A 22,039-nucleotide genomic window follows, 5' to 3' on the forward strand; every position below is an offset into this window, starting at 1 on the left:
TTTTGTTTTGTTTTGTTTTGGCTTTTGAGACAAGGTCTTTCTTTGTAGCTCAGGCTGGCCAAACTTGATTTCTCCTGCCTTGTGTCCTGAGTTCAGGGATTATAAATATGTCACCATACTGACCTTATTTTTATTTTTGAAAGGTGATGGTCAGATTAAAGACAGTGTGCAAGTGGTGCTGGAGAGATGGCTCAGTGGTTAAGAGCACTGGCTGCTCTTTTGGAGGACCCGGGTTTGGTTACCAACAACCACCTGAAACTCCAGTTCCAGAGGATCTGATAATTCTCATCTGGCCTCCTCAGGCATTGCACGGCATGGGTGCGCTTACGTGCATGCAAGCAACGCATCATATACGTAAAATTTTTTAAAAACTAATTTTTTAAAAATTAAAAAGATTGTGCAAATATACTTCCTCTGCTGATCATTTTGGGAAGCCAGTGACTTTCAGGAGGCAGAGCATGTGACTTGCCTAGATGTGCCGTACTCTGCTGGTTCTAGACCCCTGTGGCAGCAGGGCGTGCAGAAGCTGTTTGATTCAGTTGAGCTTTAAATGACTAGGGCTACATAGCAAGAGGGAGGAGGGCTGGAGGAACTGTGACCTGGAGCAGGGACAGGGCACTGGTACAGGAGGTCTCTCACCGCCCTGCTCAGTGTTTTTGGACTCCTCTGTTCATGCGTGTTTCAGTCCCCGTTAAGTTAGCGTCTTCAAAAGCAAAATGTATGTTAAGCTGTCCTGGTCAGCAGTAGAAGAGCTGTGAGGTACAGCAGAAAGGCTGTGGCCAGAAGCTGACGCCTCACCCCTGGGAAGGTGACATGCTGAAATACATACAGCAACCTCACTTAGGAAAATTCTGTGACAAAAGTGACCCCCCACACCATCATGCTTCCTGTTTTAGGCACTGCCCTAAGTTGCCAAAAAAAAAAAAAAAAAAAAAAAAAAAAAAAAAAAAAAAACAAAACAAAACAAAACCAAAAACAACAGTAAAACTTAGTTTACCTTAACTTAATAAGCTGTTCCATGTGTACTGTGTCTGATTTTGACATCAGTAACCTCTGAGAACATGACATCTGTGTGCAAAGATAAGTTCACATATTCTATAAACAAAACAGATTCCTCTCTAGTGTATAAAACACTGTTATTTCTCACAACAGCTTTGTGAGAAAAGCAAAGCAAATTATCCCATTTTACAGAGGGTGAGCTGGATGTGAGGGCGTTTGGCTCTCTCCCTTGTGCTGACACCCTCAACCTTTTCCTACTCTCCCTGTCCTGATTTGCACCCATATAATAGTCACATTAGACCAACCCTGTTTATTCTAAAAGGATAGTCAAAACTGGAAACTTTGTCTTAAGTATGGAACTAGCCTTTGACTAGTGAATCCAAGGATAGCTAGCTGATGTGTGATGCTCATACCATAGCTTATGGAGATGTGTATGTAATGAATTCAGGTTTTGACATTGACAGTTGCTGGATCAGTTGTCATAAGTACAGCTAGTCATCTGTGCACTGCGCCTTCATGGTCCTGACCTGCACACAGTTCTGGGTTCTTTGAGGTTGGCTATGAAGCCTCAGGTTGTAGGCTGTGGTATGGTCCCAGGGTTGTACAGGTGCCATCCTAGGAATTAGTGAGGATGACAGACAACACTGCTCCAGATGGGGACTCCATGAGAAGCCTAAGGACTGTCTTGGCCTGGGAAGCAGAGTGAAACGCACACTGCCCTGGTTAACACTGAGTGCTTTCGAAATTTGACAGGGCGAAGAGTTGAATAAAAGGAGATGCGCTCATAACCTTAAAGGCTAGCTTGGGTCCTTGGATGCAGACCCTGTTGCTGCCATGTATGGGAGTGCACAACCAGACCAGCAGAGGCTTCTGTCCTAGATACAGAAGGTGAAATAAGAGGAAGTCGCTACCCACTGGTAGCCAGAAATGAGCACCTTGTCCCACATTCTCCAGGCACATTAACTCACATTGAAAGAGTCACGTCATTTGTTTTCTCCAAGTCTCATGTGTCAGACCTCGAGTGCCACCCATCAACCCCTGTTTTCAGTGTGCTTGGCCCAGGGGATGCCGGACTTCTCAGTTTAGGGGGTGTGTAGACACAACTGGGTAACTACTGTAAGTGTGAGCAGAGTGTACGGTGCTGACTGGCAGCTGTGGGATACTGTGTGGAGGTGTCTGATATGCAAGGCTTGCACAGAACTGATCCTCAGTGCTTTAGTGATGCTCCGACCCAATTGCTGCAGCACTTGTGGCTACTCTGAGACATTCATGGACAACACAATTGTTTAGGTTGCCATCACCTCTCAGAGGGCAGTGCTGTTCTGGGAATGAGGAGGCATGTAAGATTCTCCAAGTATCCAGAGATGCTCCTAGTTGAGATACTTCTAGTTGATTTAGCCCCTGCAGTTTGCCACTTGAGGTCACCAAGCCCTGCCTCTGAGACAGTGACAGGTGCTTGTGAAGGGCCAGCTAGCATCTGTTTAAACTTGCTTGAAGACCAATACTGCATTATTTCCCAAGTTTACAGTGTCCAGAAGTACAAGGTTTTTGTCAGAGTTGCCTGAAAATTTTTATTCTCTTCTGTTAAAAGAAAATGAAAAATTCCCTTCCTTCTTGAGAAACCTATTTGGAAAATACTTCTAGTTCCATGTAGTGTCACATGCCTGTAATCCTAGCACTTGAGAGATGGAGGCAGGAGGGTTGGCATTCAGGGCTAGCTTGGACTACTTAAGACCCTGCCTCAAAAATCAACAAAAAGAAAAGAAAAAAGTGTGTCTAGATTTCCTCATCCTGCTGAAGCCCCCACTGGGTCTGGCCAGCACCTAGGGGTAGTGCCAAGGTCAAGGACATTTGCTGTGCACTGACTTTTAATTATTTGCACTATGGGCGAATGAAGATAAGTTCTTTTTTCCCTTCAGGTAAAAGGAATGAAAATCTTAATTGGAAATGAAACTTGCTAGAGTGCAGGTTTGGGGATGGTTCCGACAAACGGAAAACTTAAGAGAAGGAAATTTTTCTATTCTGTCCTTGACAACTGATTGTGCTTGTTTGTCTTAGACAGGGTCTCACTATGTAACCCTGATGACCTGAAACTATGTAGACTAGGCTGGCCTCAAACTCACAAGACCTGCCAGCCTCTGACTCCTGAGTGCTGGGATCAATGGCGTGTGCCACCACCTGGCCTGAGAGGTCCTTTTAGTTGGATGAATGAAGGGAAACCGAGTGTTAGACTTGCAGTCAGGAAGAAAAGCTGCAATCTAAAATTCTAAAACTGTTCACTTCTTTTTAGCTGTGTGATCCTCTGCAGGCACCTTTCTTTAGCTTTTATTTCTTGAACTGGTAAAAACATTGGAGACAGACCCAGTGGGCCTTTGTCGGGTATCTTGTGGTGACAAAATTGACTTCATGAAAAGGAAATGAAATTGTAGTTTTTCCCATGAGGGAGAAATCTGTTGCACTGGGGAGAGTGAGAAGATGGTCAGCTGTCACTTCTTCCTGTCTCAGGAGTCCCAGGTGTTAGTTTTCTGTCATTGCTGTGATACACGGGTTCCCTTCCAGTTCTGCAGGTTACAAGCCCCATATAAATCCACTAGGCTGGAATTGAGGTGCAGCTCCTTTCTCCAGGCCTGGGATGCTACTGCTGGCTGGCCTTGAGCCTCCACAGCTGCCATATTCCTTAGCGGTGGTCCTTTGTTACACCTCTGTGACCCTGAAGCCTACAACCCTGTGCCACTCTGAGAGAGGGTCTTTGCTTTTATCCGTGTGTGTGATGAGAAGAGACACCCCATCCCCCAATGATTAGCACACTCTTCCACCTCTGAAGAATGTTCAAGGTCTCCAGTTCTGTGGAGCATCATTGGAGGCCTTATTTTTGCCTTCCACACCCATAATCTATAGATCGCTCCGTAGGGGACAGAAGTATAGTAGAGAAAGCACTAAACGGCTGTCAGAAAACTTGGATTCTAGCCAGTCATTGTATCTCGGTGGGCCTGTGTCCTGCACATCTAAAACGGTAGGGAGGTGACTCTAGCCAGTGGTTCTGAAACCTATACCATGATTGCTTAGAAGACTCTTGAGAGCACAGGTTGTGCTAGCCTGGGGATTTGCCTTTCCAACAGCTTCCCTGCTGCTTGTGCTGCTCTAGGCCAGAGACTACACTTGGAGAGTCACTGAACTAACCCAGCTATAAGGCGCCCCTCTGAGGCCCTAACAAACCCTGCTGGTGTTTTCCTTTGGGATATAATGTAGTCAGTGAATCATGCTTTTTAGTTGGAAGAGTCATTTTACTGGTGTAATTTCCTGTTGAGTTTGCTTTCTTCATGAAAAAGATAAGGTCTGTGGGCTGGTTCAGAGCAGGTTACTTTACGAGGCCCTGCAAGGGGAGGGGGTGGGGGAGGGGAGGGGAGGGAGACAGACTGGAACAGCAGGTGTTGAGGTGGCAAGGGAGAAGACCCTTACATCCCAGCTCTCCGTCTTCTCTGTCCTTGTCTCAGATGAGGGTCAGCAGTCTCGGTACTGGCCTGTAGGACATGCGTGATTCTTGGCCTATGGCCATCTTGGGTGACATCGCTGAGCAGCTCTGGTGCAGCCATTATTCTAAGGCTGGACTAATGTATTCAGCACTGAGAACATTCTTCTGTGAGGTGAGAGCTGTTAGTACTATCCTTGAAGGTTGACCAGACAAAGGTTAGGAATTTGTCAGGTAAGTAAGGCAAACCGGGTAGAACCACTTACAAAGCAAGTGTGCATGCATCAAGACCCTGTAGAGCAGCAACTCTTCAGACAACACCTTCTGTATCTGGCAGGACATCTGACTATCAACTATAAAATTAAATTTAAAAGCAGAGGTGGGGGGCTGTTTTCCTGTAACAAGTCTAGAGATGGTTGGTCTTCAGGTTGGTTAGTTTAGTGCTTAGCAGTGTTACAATGGGTTCAGGCTCCTCCCAGTGTTTCCCCGCTGCTAACCCCAGCAGATGAACTTTGTCAGGATTATCTTCTCGTGGTCACAGACTATATTCACAGAGGTCGAGAAGATGACATCTTTTCTCCCCACCCCCCGTTTCTTTTTTGAGACATGATTTCATTATTTAGCCCTAATCTAAAACTCAACTGTGTAGACCAGGTTGGCCTCAAACTCACAGAGATCGACTTGTCTTGGCCTCCCAGGTGCTACCTGGTCTCATTCTCACAAAGACCCACCTGCCTCTGCTGGGATTAAAGGTGTGCACCACCATGCCCAGCTCTCAAAAATGTTTGATACACCCATTCCTAAATGTCTATCATGAGCTCTGATTCATCTTCTAGATGGGGAAGGCCTGAAACTCAAACCATCTGAAGAGCTGATACGTGGGCACTCACCTGGAGTAAAAAAAGTCAGTAGCAGTACCAGCTGCCAGTCCAGCCCGGACAGACTGGCCTCATGTTGTCCCTTTGTGTCAACAATGAGGTGTTTTATCCTGAAGGAGCTCTGGGGCAAAGGCAGAAGTAGACTCTAGAGCTGCTCTAAGTGCTTGTACTGTCCTGGTAGTTGCTAGGCTAAGCCATCTTTGCTTTCTTTTCAGGGGTGTGGGGGCACCCAAAAGGATCTTGATCTTCTGAGAGGAGGGCAGACAGGCTGCACATCCCTGTTCTGCACCATTTGTCTCTGCAAGAAGTTTTCAGCTCTGGCCTAATGCTAGGTACTGCCCCTGTGGTACCTCACCCATCCCACTTGCATGGTGGACGTGGTACCACCACCACAGGTGAATGAATGAATCCATGTTTGTCACTGTTTGACACATGCTGAGCGTTTAGGCCCCAAAGTTGCCAGTGTTCTGGGAGCTTGAGCCTGCTCAGATGGTCTAGGGCACATACTTACTTTGTTTTTCATGGAATCAGGGACGAGAGCTGGAGAGATGGCTCAGCAGTTAAGAGCACTGGCTGCTCTTACAGAAGACCTGGGTTTGAATCCCAGCACCCACATGGCAGCCAACAACATCCTTAACTCCAGTTTCTGGGGCCCCAATGCCCTCTTCTGTCCTCTGTGGGCATTGCACAACTAGTACACTTACACGGAGGCCATACACTCATATACATACAATAAAAATAATAAATTGTTTAAAAACAGAAGCTGGGGTGAGTGTTTGTATCTTTTGGCTATGACATTCAGGAAGGATGAAGAGTTGCATCTTTCCTCAGTAGGGCCACATGGTTGCATTTTGTGGATGTTGTTGATGGGACACTAATTTCCCATGCTAACAGAATGCATACTCACAGCAGCCACATCAGAGAGATAGCAGAGATTACCCCACTTTAAGAAAGCCTGACTGCATCAGGAGGAACATCACCATGACAGAATAATGTCTTGCTTAGCCAGAAATTCATGGCAGGTTTCCTAGTGCATTTAAAATAGGATTCATGTTTAAAAATACCATTTGCATACGGGAAGCCCATATCTTCTAAAGAGAAATACACTTATATTGGGCGTTTGGGATAAGTAGATAAAAAATCTTAATTAGAACTAGAAACCAAATTTTACCTTTAATTCTAAAAGGTATGGACATGCACATGCGTGTGTATCTACCACCATAACTCTTTCCTCGTACACCAGATTTCGATGGCAGAAGTAGAGGCAGGATCTGCAGGCAGTTCACAGTAGCAGGGAGGAATTTACCAGTACAGCATGCGAGTGGGTGAACACAGGGGCAGGGCTGGGTGCCATGCCCTCTGGTGTGTCCAGTGTGTGCTGTAGGGTTCCATATCTTGCCCTAGTGTGTTGTTGCATTTGATTTGAGGTCATTCTTGAGGCTGGCTGTAAAACACACTGCTGGATCTCTTCCCATGGTGTAGTCAGTGAATGGTGGTTAGAGATCGACCAGCCCATCCTACCACCACAGATTCCTCCAACCACAGAGGCCATGCTGAGGTCTAACCAGTGGGGTGCAGGGAAGGCCTCAGGAGAGGGCGGGTCTGGAACACTGACATGCCTATTTCTTCTTCCTTGCAGAAATGCTCCCACTGCCAGGAGGCCGGCGCTACCCTGGGCTGCTACAACAAAGGCTGCTCCTTCCGGTACCATTACCCATGTGCCGTCGACGCAGGTAAGCTGCTCCACGACCTTGTTAAAAGCCCCAGATGGCTAGGAGGTGTGGGCTTGCCATCTCCCCTTCTGTTGAGCCTTTCTGTCCCTCTTCATTTGTCATTCTAAAAGTGCGGAGTGCAGAGCAGCATGGGTGGCTTCCAGTAGCAGTTTCGTTCATCTAATTCACATAAGATTTGCCTACTTAAGTGTACTATAATTCGGTAGTTTTTATATGTTCATGGAGTTGAGCAGCCATCACTCCAGTAGATTTTAACATGTACATTTTGATCACCTTGCAGACCGTCAGCACTCACGCACCTTCCTTCCCCTCTCTCCAGCCATTGGCAGCTGCTAGTCTACTTTGTGTCTCCGTGGATTTGCCTACTGTAGACATTTCATGTAAATGGAATTGTGTAGTATTTGACCGTAGAAACTTGGTGTTTCTAAGGCTCATCCATGTTGCAGAGTGTATTAGTGCTCCATTGCCATTCCAAAACAATTTTATTGGAAAGGGTGCTCGGTGCTTGACCTACCCTTGCCTCAGCTGACGGGCCGTGGGGTTCACTTTCCCCTTTTCACTGTTATGGGTAGTATTGCCACACAGTCATATGCAAGTCTGCGTGTGGATGAGCAGTTCTGATTCTCTGAGTGTGGTAACTCCATGTTTAACCTTTTGAGGAACTGCCACGTGGCTTTTCCAAGTGGACACACATTTTATGTTCCTACCAGCAGTATACTAGATTCTGGTCTCTCAGCATCCTTACTCTCTTACTATCTGAGTTTGTTACTCCTAGCCACCAGTGGGTGTGAAATGATGTCACTGTGGCTTTGATTTGTATTTCTCTGGTGACAAATGACATTGAGCACTTTTCATATGCTCACTGGCCATTTGTAACCTCATTTAGAGAGTCTATTCCAGCTCATTGTCCGCTGTTGAACTTTATTGTTTAGTTGCTTTGTCTTTTTATTGTTAGGTTCTAAGAAGTTTTTGCATATTCTGTATTCAAGCCCCCTTATCAGATACTTGCAAATTTTTTTCTACTCTGAATTTTCGTTTCACTTTTTTGAAGGTGTCCCTTCCTCCCCCTTCCCTCTTCCCCCCTTCCTGCCTCCCTTCCTTTTTTGAGGCAGGGTCTCATGTAGCCCAGATTGGCCTCTAATTTGCTATGTAGTTGAGGATGACTGCCTCCTGCCTCCCCTTCCCTAGTCCTGAGATTATACGCGTGTACCACAAGGCCTACTCTGCGTTCTATTCCTGACAATGGAACCCAGAATATGATGCATGCACTCTACCAACTGAGCTACTTCCCCAGCAAAAATTTGCTTGTTGATGAAATCAAATTTATTTTTTCCTTTTGTTACCTTTACCTTTGATGTCATATTGATCATTGCCCAATCCAAAATATGAAGATTGATATCGTTTTCCTGAGAGTTTTATAGTTTGAGCGTTACATTTTAGTCTTTGATCTATTCTTATATTTTATTTTTATTTTATGTGTATGAGTATATTGCTTGCATGTATATAAATGCACCCTTGTTGTACAATGCTGGTGGAGGTCAGAAGAGGGCGTCAGACTCCTTGGAACTGGAGTTACGGATGGTTGTTAGCCACTGTGTCGGTGCTGGGAATTGAACCCAGGTCCTCTTGCAGGAGGAGCTAGTGCTCTTAACCACTGAGCCATCTCTCCAGCCTCATCTTTGATCTATTTTAAGTTTCATCTATTTTGAGGACAAAATAGACAGTTCAAATTTATTCTTTTTCATGTGGCTCTCCAGTTCCAGAGCTGTTTATAGAAATAACTGTTCTTTCTTCATTGAATGATCTTGGCACCTTTGTTGGAAATCAGCTGACCATGGATATACAGACTTAATTCTAGGTTGTCTTCAGTACTCCACTGTCTTGATTACTGTAGCTTTGTAGTCGGTTTTGAAATTGGGAATGATGGAGTGCTCACTTTAGTATGTACAGGGTCCTGGGTTCAGTCTGCAAGTACTGTAGTGAATGGGGGTGGGGGGTGGGGGAGGTGGATGGAAAGAAAAATAAATTTGGAAAATTGTTTAATATTTTTCTGACTATTCCAGGTCTCTTAATTTTCTATATGAAATTCGGGATCAGTTTACCCATTTCTGTGAAAAGGAGGCTGTTGAAGTTTTGATAGGTATTGTCATTGAGTCTTTAGATCAATGTATTCAGTTGCAGAAAAATGAGTGGAAATGATATTGAGAAAAGTAGTTCAGATTAGAAAAATACTATATTTTATTTTGGTGTTTTTGAGACAGCGTCTCCCTCTAGTCCCAGCTGGCCTGGAGCTCACTATGTAGATCAGGTTGGCCTTGAACTCACAGAGATCTGCCTGCCTCTGCCCCCTGAGTGCTGGGACTAAAGATATGTGCCACCATGCCCGGCAACAAATTCTATACATTTTTTCTCCTGCAGATTCTAGATTTTAATTTAGGTGGATGTGGGTATGGACAGGTCATGAAACTAAAAAGGGTGCTGTTGGAGGGGAGAGTAATAGAATACCTTGATGGGAGAATGGGGTGGGTCTACTGAAGCACAGCAGGAAGTAAGGGACAGGGAGGGTCAGCAACAACAAAGTAGGCATGAAACGCCACATGTAATGAAACCTATTATTTTGCCCCTGTTTTTGGTATGTGGTGGCATGTATGTATATGCACTCGTATGTAGCTATGCTCACTAATCCCTTGCATGAAGGTAAGAGGAAGCAGTCAGGTTGCCCTGCTCCATCATGCTTGACCTTACTCCCTTGGGATGAGGTCTCTCACGGAACTTGGAGTTCACTGGTTTTCAGCAGCAGCATCTTCAGTGACCTCAGGTCCCCATGACCTCTATTGTTGCAGGGCTAGTGTTGCCGTGTGCTGGTGTTTCAGGCGTGCTTGCTCACACCCATCTTTGTGTGGGCACTGGGGATCCAGACTCAGGTCTTTGTGCGTGCTTGTATAGCAAGCCTGCTCTCTGACCACTAAGCCATCTACCCAGCCCCTACTTTGCTAACTTAAAAAGATGACAGTACTTTCTCATCTTAACAATATTATGTCTTCCAATCCATGATCATGTAATTTCAAATGTTTCATTGTTTTCAAGGTATTAATTTTTGCACAATTTATTATTTTTTTTCCTAAACGTTATTTTTTTGTGTGATTCACTGTGAGTATATGGTAACACAGTAGACTTTCTATATTGATGTTGTATCCAATAGCTTTGTTCAACTTGTTAATTAGTTCTAGTAGTTGTAGTCTATCTACATACAAGACCATGGCATCTGTGAATAGCGATAGTTTTACTTCTTCCAAATCTGATGCCTTGACTTTTTTGTTGTTTTGAGAGAGCCTGGCTATTATAGCCCAGGCTGACCTCAAACTTGTAACCCTCCGACCTCAGTTTGCTGTGAGCTGGGATTGCAGGTGTTATCACCACGGTCGTCTTAGCCCTTCTTACCTAATTGACATTGCTGGACCCTTCAGTGGAATGTTGGCTAGACTATGAAGAGCGGCCTTACCTGGCTCCTCTGTCATGAAATAGGAAGTCAGCTGCCCCTTTTTTAGGTATGTGGTGGCACATATGTAATATGCACTTGTGTGTAGCTGTGCTCACTAGTGGGCATTCTTGATGGAGGGAGATGCATTCAGTTTGTGGAGCATTTTTATCATGAAAGGTGGTGTGTGAGAGGGAGAACCAATCTGTCATGCCACTTGCCACACACTTCATGCTGTTTACTCACCAGTCTTCAGTGAGTACCAACTGTGTGTCCTACAGTGTAAAGGGAATTCTGACACTAAGCAGAATTGGGGCAGACCCCCATAGATTAATGGCTTAGTCTCACAAGACTGACCGTACCTCACATCCTGGTCTCAAGCTTCTCATTGTGACTTTGCTTCAAAATGAACAGCTATAAACCAAGTTTCCAGGACCCCCACTTAAGGCTTCATTGATGTGCTAGAGCCATGTACAGAATTCCAGTAAGTACTTTGTTTTATTACTTATGTAAAGAATACAGGCAGATGACTGGGGAGATGGCTCAGTGAGTAAGAGGACCTGCTCTGCAACCATGAGGACCTGAGTTGGAGTCCCCAACACTTAGTGCATTGAGGATGGAGACAGGTGAATCCCAGGAGCTCCCTCAACAGTCAGCTTAACGAGTGGTGAGCTTCCCGTGCAGTGAGAGATCCTGTGTCAAGGGAATAAGGTAGAAAGCACTAAAGGAAGACACCAGACATGTTCCTGTGGCCTCTGAATGTGCATGTGGTGGGTAGGCACATGCACACATGTACAAATGCAGATGAGCAACCTGATGGGGAAGGTGAAGTAGTTCAGTGGGAAGGGGCATGAAGCATCTGTGTTGTCCGAGGCACACCACCCTCCAGGTACCTCCATATGTCTGCCAGTTCTCCCCAAATTCTCCTGGAACTCTCCTGGAAATACTGTATTTCCTCTGTTGAGATGGAGAGGGTGGTGTTTGCAGTGTGGAGCTGCTGAAAGGAGGGAACCTGGGCAGTAGTGCCATCTCATGAGAGGTGATGCAGCTTCAGCAAACCCGCTGTCGGAAGACTTCAGTCTCTCCGGTGAATGTTTCTCCCATTACTTTTTGGACATGAGGTGTACTCAGGGCCCTCTGGCCCTCCTAATGTCTGCAGTCAGAGTGAAGGGAAAGGAAAATAGAAAAAGCAAGAATTTAGCAAGTACTCAGCAGGCATTTGTTATCCCTGAGTGTGTGTTGGGTTCTCAGATGGGAAGAGGAACTATCTGGAGAGGTGGTTGCTCTGTTACCAGATGGGATTTGGTTTGGATTTGGCAGCAATTAGTGCAGAGGCCATGGCTTACCAGATACAGGAACAGGCATAGGCATAAGACAGGCAGAGTAAGGGCATTGGTGTGCAGAGGATCCCACCGTTGACCCTGCAGTGCAGGGCTGTCAACTCCCCAGAGAGCTGCTTCATGGGCAAAGGCACTGTTTGATTAAGGGGATGGGTGGGAAGTAAAGAGCCTTGAAGCACTGTTTGAAAGGATTGGGTTTGGGATGGTCATGGTCCTAGTCTCCCTCCATACTCTACCTCTGCTCTGTCTTGTCTCAATTTTTGAGATGGGATCTCATGTAGCCCAGGCTGGCCTCAAAGTCACTATGTCACCAAGGGCAACCTTGAACCAGCAGTCCTTCTGTCTCCCCCTCAAGTGCTGGAGTTAAGGGCATGGGCATGCACCTCCACACCTGGCCTCATTCTCCCTCTTAACAAGTCTCCATGGTGTTTGAGCTGCTGTGCCCCCCCACCCGCCCCCATCATGCTCAGGCACAGTCTGCAGTGCAGCTGTCAAATCTTGAGTCACCCCATCAACTTTGTGTTTTCGTTGTATTGCCTGTAGTTAAGCAAACTGTCTGGCTTCCTTCACTTGAACCTTCTTGGTTTTTTAATAAGGAGTCTTAAGTGTCACATTTGGGGTAATTGTTGTGAATGGGGAATCTGTGTGATTGGCTGTCTCAGTCAGTACCGTGCTCAGAAGTGCACAAGTCAGGTAGGTGACCTCGTGTGCTGCAGGCATACACATCATAGCTGCAGTGGCAGCTGTTCAGCCGGGCTGGCAGTGGCAAGGACCCTGTGGGTGCCGCTCCCTGTTCTGGTCTGCTTCTTGGTACAACTTCTCAAGGAATCAAGCTCACTGCTCACTGGAACATTCCACAGTAATGGAAGTGCTCTAGCTCCTCAGGCTCCAGGATAGTAGCCGCAGGCAGATGGGATCATTGAAGATTCGAAATGTGGCTGGTGGGACTAGAACACATTTAAACTTCCATTCAAATGGATTTGTATGGCTCAGATCGTTGACTCAGAGCCACCTTGAACAAGCTCAGGCAATATGGTTGGGATTCTTAGAAGGCAGTGGGAATACTTGTCTCTGATGGAAACTTGCCAAACCATCTCTTTGAAAGCAAACTCTCCTTCATTACCCGAGGGTCAGTAAGTGATGCCTTTTGCTTTCTGTTCCAGCCTATCATGTGTTCCTGTCCTGTTAAGCTAATAGCATCTCTATTTAACTGAAGCTAGTCAAGTATTCAGCAAGAGGTCCTGATTCGGAGGTGAGGTATGAACTCTTGGTCCTCCAGCTGGGGAGATGGCTTAGCAGTTAAGAGCACTGGCTACTCTTGCAGAGGACCTGGGTTTGACTTCCAGCATCCACTCTGACCTCCGCACGCTTTGCGTGACTCAGGTGCACTTACACATGCAGGAAATATACTCATGCACATAAAACTAAAAAATGTTTTAAAAAATCCTGTTCTAGGTGATGTAGCATGTCTAGGGAAGGTGTCCTTGATTGGGTTTCTCTTTATAATCAAGGTGAGTTCTTGGGTTTGCGCCCTACTCTCTTGGTAGGGCAAGGAGTGGCACAATGTTTTCATCTCTGTCTTGTTGTCCACAGCCAAATCTTCAAAGAGCTCTTAATGTCTCGGGGAAAACTTCGATTGCTGAGATGTCTCCATGAAAATAGAAATAGTCTTTGTCTCAGGAGAATCTGTGACTCCTGCAACTCCCTCACCTGATGTCATCCCACATTTCTGACATCACCATCAGTTCCTCTGTGCTAGTTGTCGTGTCACAGGCTTGAGAGTTGGGCTGCAGGTGGGGGATGCAGTGCAAGAACATGAGCTCTGACTGTGAGAAATGCTTAATGTACTCAGTGCAGTGAGCCACACGACTGTTAAGACAGCCAGAGAAAGGACATGGCAGCTCATGAGTGGTGCCGGTGAGCAGAAAGCCCCTGCCTGCGGGGTTTCCTCCTGTGCAGAGACGCAGTGGGAACTCCACTCTCTGAAGCCACCTTTGCAGCAGCATCCTAAAGCTGCCCTTTCTGCTGCAGCCTTTGATCTTGCAGTGGCGGGGTCAAAGCCCAGTGTGGGTCGTCACAAGACACAGGGGGCTTGTGTCTGCATCAAAGAAGCCATTTCTAGTGGCTCAGCAGCAGGGCTCTGCTGTCTATACTAGTATGAGTTAATAGTGCTGAGGTAGACTGTGGCCAAGCTGGTGACCGTGTCCAGTATCAGCGTTTGAGAGGACATGCTGTCAACCTCTTGCTTCTTCTAGTTCTTCCTTAAGGCTACCATACTCAGCCTGGGATCTGTATGAATGGTGTGCCCGAGCTCTATGGAGTCTGTTAGGAAGTGCTCGGCAAAATCAGCTTGGCTTTTAAGCCTAGAGTGTAATGAAGGAGGAGTATTCTCTGCTGGAGGCGGCAAGGGGGTGGCAGCTGTTTCTGGAAGTCACCTTAGGAGTCCTTCCCGGCTTAGTGGTGATCCAGGAAGCTGTTTGCTTTGATTTACCCTGTAGGCATGCTGACCAGGCCCTGTGGACTGTGTAGAGTAGGTTCTAAGGAAGAAACAGATCAGGCGATTATTGCTGACGGACCATGTGCAGTCCAACAGCTGTCAGAATTCTCAGTGAGCTCTCACCGCACTTCCTCTCTTTGCTCCTCCTGCCTCAGTGGCACCTGGTTGGATGCCACAGAGAAGAACCTTTCCTGTGCCCTGTAGGCCTCTGAGCTCTCAAGCTCTGTCCTAACTCCTGCTTGGAATAAAACTACAACAGTTTCTGATGATGTGCAGATCTCCATGAGAGCAGAAAAGAACCCTGTCTACATGGCGTTTCTGCAAGGGCACAGGTGGGCGCTGTCTGGAAGTCTCTTTAAGGAGCCCTCCATTTTCAGAAGTGCCTGGCATTGCTCCAGTCTGCCCTTCATGTGAACTTGTGTTGTTATTTTTTTAACTCAGAAAAGGCATTTCTTGACTTTAAAAAGTAGTAGCATATTTTACTAATGGTCTGTCACAACTGGTCACTGTTGTGATCTGAGGACAAATGAGCCACCTGTGCCTTCCTCATTGTGCCCTTTGCAACTGGCATGGCCTCCATCCCCAGTTCTGTATACTCGGTGGCATCAAGGCAGACCAGCTCCATAGGTGCAGCACTGTTCCTCTTTGACTTGGGCTAGAGACTGGCAGCACCAGAGCCCAGGTAAGGTGAGTGCTTCCCCACGCTCCAGGTGTCTGTCTCCTGCTGATCCTGAACTCGCTGGCAGGTTGGACAGTGGGAGTCTTGGTCACGCTTTGTACTTGTGGGTTTTAAATTACCACATTTCATTCACTGCCATGCTTGTTGCATGCTGGAGGAGGAGCCTGGAGGTTAGTGGCACCTTGCTGAGTGCTTAGGCCTTCTTCGAAGGAGTTGCTGGCTCCACCCTGTTAGATGGTCTGGTACTCCAAAAGCAGGTGGTGCAGATAAGTGTCTTCACTTATTCAGGACACTGAGGATCTGAGTTGTTTTTATGTCTTCCTTTGCTTATTATGTACGATTTCACTTGAAGTCTGTAGATATGCAGGATGCTAAGTGTGATTTCGGTTTAAATGGACTAAATAGTAAACTTAATAAGGGTAAGTATATGGCCTCCTCCTGCTGTTGTGCCTGAGAGCTGAGGGTATGCTCGGTGTTGGTAAACATATCTGCTTTCACGTCCCACACCCAGTGGCCTGGTTGTCAGAGCTGTGCTGTACAAAATGAACACATTAAGCAGATTTCTTTGTCCTGCTCCACACACTGCCCCTGTGCCTTGGAGCTCAACTTACCTAGACGCATGCGTGTCCTGGCTGTCATCAGGAATGCTGTGACCATGTTAAGAGTTGGAACGCATCATTTTTCCTTCATGATTAAAAGCACCCTCATGGGACTTTACTCCTCTTGTGAAGCGTTCATTGCAGATCATGTGGTCATGTCGGGGTGTCTCCTGTGCTCCGGGGGCCGTGGGATGCAGGTGACAGCAGGGCTTTCAGGCCTGGCCACTTCTATCTTGAACACCTGGGCTTTCTATACAGAGGAGAAAGGGGGGCTCTCCATTTCCAGTTTTGGTGTTTTTTGTCTTTATGGAAAAAGGGTCTCCTTGCAGCTCCAGCTGGCGTGAAACTCACTACGTAGGCCAGGCTGGCCTTGAACTCACAGAGATCCGCCTGCCTCTGCCTCCCGAGTGCTGGGATTAAAGGCGTACACCACCACGCCTGGCTAATTTCCAGGGCTTTTATAAGTAGGCCCTGCATTGAGCCTGTGGAATGGAGTTAGCTGAACACTGAAGATTGTCTTTGATTGGAAATACAGAAAAAAATGTTTAAAATGAAAATCACCTGTATTTAAAGAAAGCCACCGATACATTTTGATAATTTTCTTTCGGTCTTTTTAAAAAAACGTGCCATAAACATTTCAATGAAATTTGAAGTTTACTTATACAAATGTATATCCTGGCTGTTGGAGCAGTTTCATGTCATTAATCTTTACTCATATCATTCACTATTTTAAAATATTAGTTTTTTTGTGACATTGTGTTACCATAGTTTATTTTGGATGTCACTAATGTTTTCTTGTTAGAAATCACAGTGTGCTTAAGAAATAATTAAAAACAAAAAACTACAGTGTATCTAAGTTACAGATCCAAATGATGTAACATTTTTAGTGTTTAGTGACTTGAAAGCCAAACAGATCTGAAGCTATTCGAAATGCTTTATCTGAGAGGGGAGAAAGGGTAGCCTGATAGGGTCTGGAGTCGAGCCCCTGTGTGAGCACCTACAATCTCCCTGGGTAACCCACTAGACACAACAAAGCAGGGAGCACTGAGTGTGTCTGATGTCTTCTGGCTTTCCACAAGTACTGTTTTTTTCATATAGATAAAAATTGAAAATATATGGATGGAAGCGGGGGAGGAAGGCAGAGACCAGGAAGCCATCTGCAATGTGGGGCCTCCTGTGTCCATTCTGTCAGTCTGTACTTTACCATACTTCAGTCCAGCTAGACAAGCATGCACAGGCTTATCTGACGGTCTTTTCTGTCTTACAGATTGTTTGCTTCATGAGGAAAACTTCTCGGTGAGGTGCCCCAAGCACAAGGTAAGTCACAAAACCCCAGAAGCCTTTGTTCCCAGGGGGCTGGCTGTTGGACTGGAAAACAGGGAGGCTCGCCTTGAAAGATCAAAGCCCCAGGCATTGGAGGACTTCATCCATGCCTGCACATTGGGGTGCTAGCCTTCTCCTGACCTTTGGATGGTGGAGGGTCACAGTGCTGAAGGAAAACACAAGGCATAGAGGCCACCATCCTTCATGGTGTGTGGGTTGGGGAGAGTGAAGGGTTTTGAGAGGTGTGTCTGTTCCTTAAGAGAAGTTAGAAGACCAGACTCAACGAAAACTTGATCTCCGCTGCGTTTTGTAGAACCGTAGTTCACATGTTGATCGCAGTGAAATGCAAGTCCTGGTTCAGAAACATTTCTCAGACTCAGAAAACAGAGAGCCAGCTCCAGAGATCTGGGAAGCTCTCTCTCTCTCCCCCAGGTTGTAGAGCAGCAGAAACAACCCAACAGTGTGTAACTGCTGGGCTGCCACTTGCCCATTACTCAGTGTGTAGGTGACTGGTCCCCTCCCTTTTGAAGGATGGAAAGATGTTTCTGAGATACTACGGAAGGGGGTGAGATGAATGAAGAGGAGCAGAACGGAGCCCTCTGTGTTGCAGTCATGCCTGACCTAGCTGTGGTCACACTGACACCTGGTGGCCATTCAGTCTCCCAAGCAGTGCCAGAAAGTACTAGGAAGAGTTGTCTGTAGAGGTCTGTCCTCGGAATACTCCTGAAAGACTCTTACTCTTTTAAGAGTAATTTTCAGAGCTGTATCTTAGGCTCACATAGTAGTCTCTATTTTTACATTAGGCCTCTGGAAGCCCTGTCAGCACCTCCCGTGTGTCATTCAGTACTGACTCTGCTTTTTTTTTTTTTTTTTTTTTTTTTCCTTTTTCATGTTCCATTCCTTTCTTACCTCCCACTCTCTGTCCTCTGTCCTGTCCCTCTTGTCTCTTGGCTTTGGCCGGCATCAGCCTCCCCTTCCATGCCCTCTCCCCCCCTTGCAGAACAAGACCGTGAAAGGCAGCCTCAGCACAGAGCAGTCGGAGCGGGGGTGAGGGGGGCAGTGTGCACGTGGGAATGGACAGCAAGCACAGGTGAGTTGGGGCCTGCCAGGCTCCCACCACCACCCTCGCCTGGCTCATAGCCTCTGACTTCTGCTGGCCCCAGGCTACACACTGGCACCTAGTCAACTGGACCAATAACACAAGGATAAGATAACTACTTTTCCCAGCTACTGTTTAGCTTCCTGAATGCCTGCGCACCGCCCCTCGGAATCAGGATTACTCTCGATTAAGTTATTCTTCAGGGAAGAGCCTCTGAAGGGTGGTCCTGAAGGCAGAGGGGCAACCTTCCAGGATGAGCCTCTGGGTGGGGACCTGCCTGCAGCCTGCTCTTTCCCCCACTTCTTTTTAGCTTCAGTGCTTAAGGCCTGTAGTCTGTGTTTTTTGAAGAACAGCATATTCTCTAAATTTTATTACTTAAAATGTTTTCCCCTTAGAAGAATTCCTTTTCATAGAAGTACAAAGAGAAGGAAATCCAGAGTTAGCAGACTTTATCATTAATCTAGCTTTACCAGAGTGCCAGGTGATTGAGTCTCCTGTTGTGTGTGTGGCGCATGGCTGGGACTGTCACAGCATGCATCTGCAAGAATGAGGTTGTAGGACCCGAGGCTCTGGAAGTAGAGGGTCTTCAGTCTCCCGGGCTCAGCTCTTCATCCTTCCTGCCCTGCTCCGTCACTGAGGGGTGAGGAAAAGTAGGCTGTAAGGAGAGACTGAGGTGACTGGGGGCCACTGCAGCAGGTAGATGCGCTAGCTGTCTTGCAAGTGCCTCTGTGGGATCATTTACCAAGTGGGGGCCTTTTGATCCACAGCCATTCTAATCCTGTTCCTCTCAGGCAGGACCATGTCCCTGATAGTCTATGTGGAAGGTGCACTCACCCTGGTTACAACAGAGAGTTTTGCCTTTTACTGGAATAGTCATTGTTAGTTTGAGGAACAGTTGTTCATGTCAAAGTATGGTGGTTTTCTTCTTCCAAGAAATGTTTGTCTCGTAGGGAGTCACATGCTGACTTTAGAGAAGGCCCCTTGTACCCTGCTGTGGGATAGGTCTGGGTTTGGATGTGGGCCCCCTTGCTTCCTAATAGGGGTGCTGCTTGCTTTTGCTGTAGTATGGTCCTCTGCCTTTTCCAGGAAGCAGAGTTGGCAGTGCAGGGAGCAGAGCACTGTGAAGGGGAGTGGGACCCATTTACTTGTCTTTAGAGCAAGAAGACAAATGTGTAGAGCTGTATGGACGGGCAGCAAGGCCTTGTCATCAGCTCTGCTTTGCAGAAGCTGTTGGGCTGTAGTCCCTGCGTGCTTGTCCCTCTGGTCTGGTGCTGTGGTCCTCGGGAGTAGGTGGCAGTGTCGATGGTCTTTGAACTGCGTTGGCTCGTCTGTATGGCTGGTGGGCTCGTGTGTCACTGTGTTCGAACTGACTTTGCCATCTCCGTTAGTCACTTTGTACTGGCCCTGATGGTCAGAGTTAAGCTGAGGGGCCATGAGGCATATTCCTGAAGTGTCTCCTAGAGGGCCTGGCTCAGGGGAAAAAACAAAAACAAAAAACGGTTGTCTTTGGGAGCTTGGTTTTTCCTGACGTACATTTGAGAACATCTGGGCCCTGGTGAGCTGATCGCTTGGGGATTTTGGCCGTCACCTTGAACTCGTTCTTGGGCCCTCCCAGGTGACAGCCCTGGACTTGAAGCAGAGTGGTTTCACTCTCCTCCTTCCCAGGCTGGTACCTAATAATGGACCTAATCTCATCACATGGGGGTGGGTTTCAAATCTGCTGAGGTTCTAGTAGCCACCTCGAGTGAAAAGATAGACATGCTATGTCCAGTCTGAACATATATAGAATGTTGTCTTCATAGGCTGTTCCTGCAGGCAAATTCTTTTTCTTGGCATGTCTGTTCAGCTGTTACATTGAGATAAGTCACTGTTCTCAAGGAGCACTCATCTTGGGGTCCATGCTTATGGTAGAAAGCCATCACTACTGAGGACCTACACAGTGCAGGGAAGGGCAGCGGGTGTGTGTCCTGACCTCTGCACCCCACTTTCTCATGCAGAATGGTGCACAATGTGCTGTGTGGCTGAGGCCAAGGCTCCCTGCTGTCTTTATGCTTCAGTTTCTTCTGTGAAAAGGGTATATACCTCAGCAGGTGCTGGGCATGCTGACTGCCACATGCCACCCAGCTGTGTGTTTCTAGAACCAGCACTCAAGGAATCTTTAGAATGGCAGAGAACTCATTTGACCCAGGCCTGGGGCCCAGCCTCCTCTTAGTCATGGCCTATGCAGTGAGACACAGGGTCCCTGTAGCCTAGAAAAGCCAGGTTGGTGGTAAACTCTAATCCTGCCTTGAACTAGCCATGTGACTTTGGGCTACAAATGTCACCTCCCTGAATTCAGCTTCCTCATTTTGAAGATGGGCTCAAGTACCTTAGTGCCACCGTATAATACCTTGTACTTCTGATGGTACTGGACCTAGTACTGTGTTTATAAAGGCCTCTGTTTCCTGGGGTGGTGGTAGAGTTGCCCCAAGACCTTTGGTGCTGCTTCTCGTTTTTCTTATGACTGATGCAGTGAAGACTCTTCCTGGGCTAGTGGAGCAGGGGTCCATTGGGAGAGGAAGAAGTCTAGACCATGGTACAGTAGGAGCTGTACTGTGCGCCTTGCATGTTGTGAGAATGGCAGGATAGTCAGCTGCTGGCTGCAGTTTCAGGGCTCGAGTCCTGGGGTGGTGGTGTCCTGCTCTCTCTGCCACAGGTCTGCCTACCTTGTGGTGTTTCCTGTGACGCACTTAGGAGCCTCCTTTTAGCAAAGGCTGGTATATATGTAGGTGCTTATGAGTGGTGCCTTCTTAGCACACATACCACCAGCCTTCTTAACTATTGCTTATTAGTAATCTTTGTGGAAGCAGGTATGGGACAGTGATCTTGAACTTCCCTGAAGTTCATCTGAACAAGAGAGGCTTGAGAAAGAGGAACCCCGGGAGACACAGGTGCTAAGGGTGCAGTGGCCCAGAAGGCAAGGATGGGAGTGGCTGCCATCTAGAAAGGCTTTTGGTGTCGTTTTCCTGGACTGATGCCCTGGAAACAACGGTGTCAGTCGGAGACCTCTGCACACGAGACCATGAAGCACTCCTCGGCAGCCCTGGGGACAATTTGTTGTTCCTACATGGGTCATAAGACCCCCCCCCCACTCCCCAAATGAACTGTTAGAAGAGAGAAGCCAGGGGCCTAGGGTATCTCAGATTCCTAAGACGCTGGAAGGAGTAACACCTCTCACTCTTTTGCCAGTTCCAGAAAACAGGCTGAGGCCTGCCCCACCTTCCCTTCAGAGGCTGTGGAAGTGTTCTTTTCCCCACAAAGAACTGGCTCTATCAACCAGAGGCAGCTGTGACATGGTTGTGAAAAGATCCTTCCGTAGATTGGGTGGGTGATGCGGGTTTCAGTGACAATGAGTACCTTCCAGCCATGTGTGTGAGGGCTGAGCCATAGGTGCTAGGCCCAGGCGCAGGCCTCAGTGTTTGCCATGCTAGCTGGCACATATCCACAGTCCTGCCCTCTCCAGCAGGGACCAGCCCTGGTGAGTCCTCTCCCGTACTGTCCCTTCTGTGGCTTCCTTTTCCCGTGTTGTGGTCCACAGCCACAGGGTAGTGCCAGCATTGGTTCTGACTATTGTGATTTGGCAGCACATCTACAGGCAGGTCTGAGCACGAGATTCCTGCCGCAGCCATTCCCACTGCCGTGGCCTCACGGAAGCTCCCAACACCTGGTGTCTGCTGCTTGTTTTCCAGGTGAGACTGTGGAGATAAGAAGGAGATGGAGACATGGGATGGAGTCCTCCTGCCATGCGGCCCACACCCCGCCCCGCCCCGCCCCGCCCATGCCAGCACTTCCTTCCTATGTTCTCACATCACTCAAACTGGTGACATCACAGGAAAGACAGACACAAGATGTTGGAATGGCTGTTTCCATGGACACAATCTCCATAGTGACAATGTGGGGGGAGGG

The 22,039-nt window shown here is 47.3% G+C and overlaps 1 protein-coding gene across 3 annotated transcripts in view; it reads left to right on the forward strand.

The window, feature by feature from the left end:
• The window catches only part of Tcf20 (transcription factor 20), a 42,162-nt gene extending 20,129 nt beyond the window's left edge, over positions 1–22,033 (forward strand). Inside the window, exons 2-5 of one of the 3 annotated variants that reach the window (XM_029569184.1) lie at positions 6,986–7,079; positions 16,940–16,989; positions 17,963–18,085; positions 21,823–22,033. In XM_029569184.1, the coding sequence (XP_029425044.1) occupies positions 6,986–7,079; positions 16,940–16,989; positions 17,963–18,046 (228 nt within the window). In that variant the 3' untranslated portion in view covers positions 18,047–18,085; positions 21,823–22,033. The remainder of the gene's footprint in view (positions 1–6,985; positions 7,080–16,939; positions 16,990–17,962; positions 18,086–21,822) is intronic. The other 2 variants (XM_029569185.1, XM_029569186.1) reach the window with 2 other exon arrangements.
• Positions 22,034–22,039: the final 6 nt, after the last annotated feature.

The sequence above is a fragment of the Nannospalax galili genome, unplaced genomic scaffold (genome assembly GCF_000622305.1).
Source record: "Nannospalax galili isolate Female #2095 unplaced genomic scaffold, S.galili_v1.0 scaffold180, whole genome shotgun sequence".
In the NCBI taxonomy this organism is placed as follows: domain Eukaryota; kingdom Metazoa; phylum Chordata; class Mammalia; order Rodentia; family Spalacidae; genus Nannospalax; species Nannospalax galili.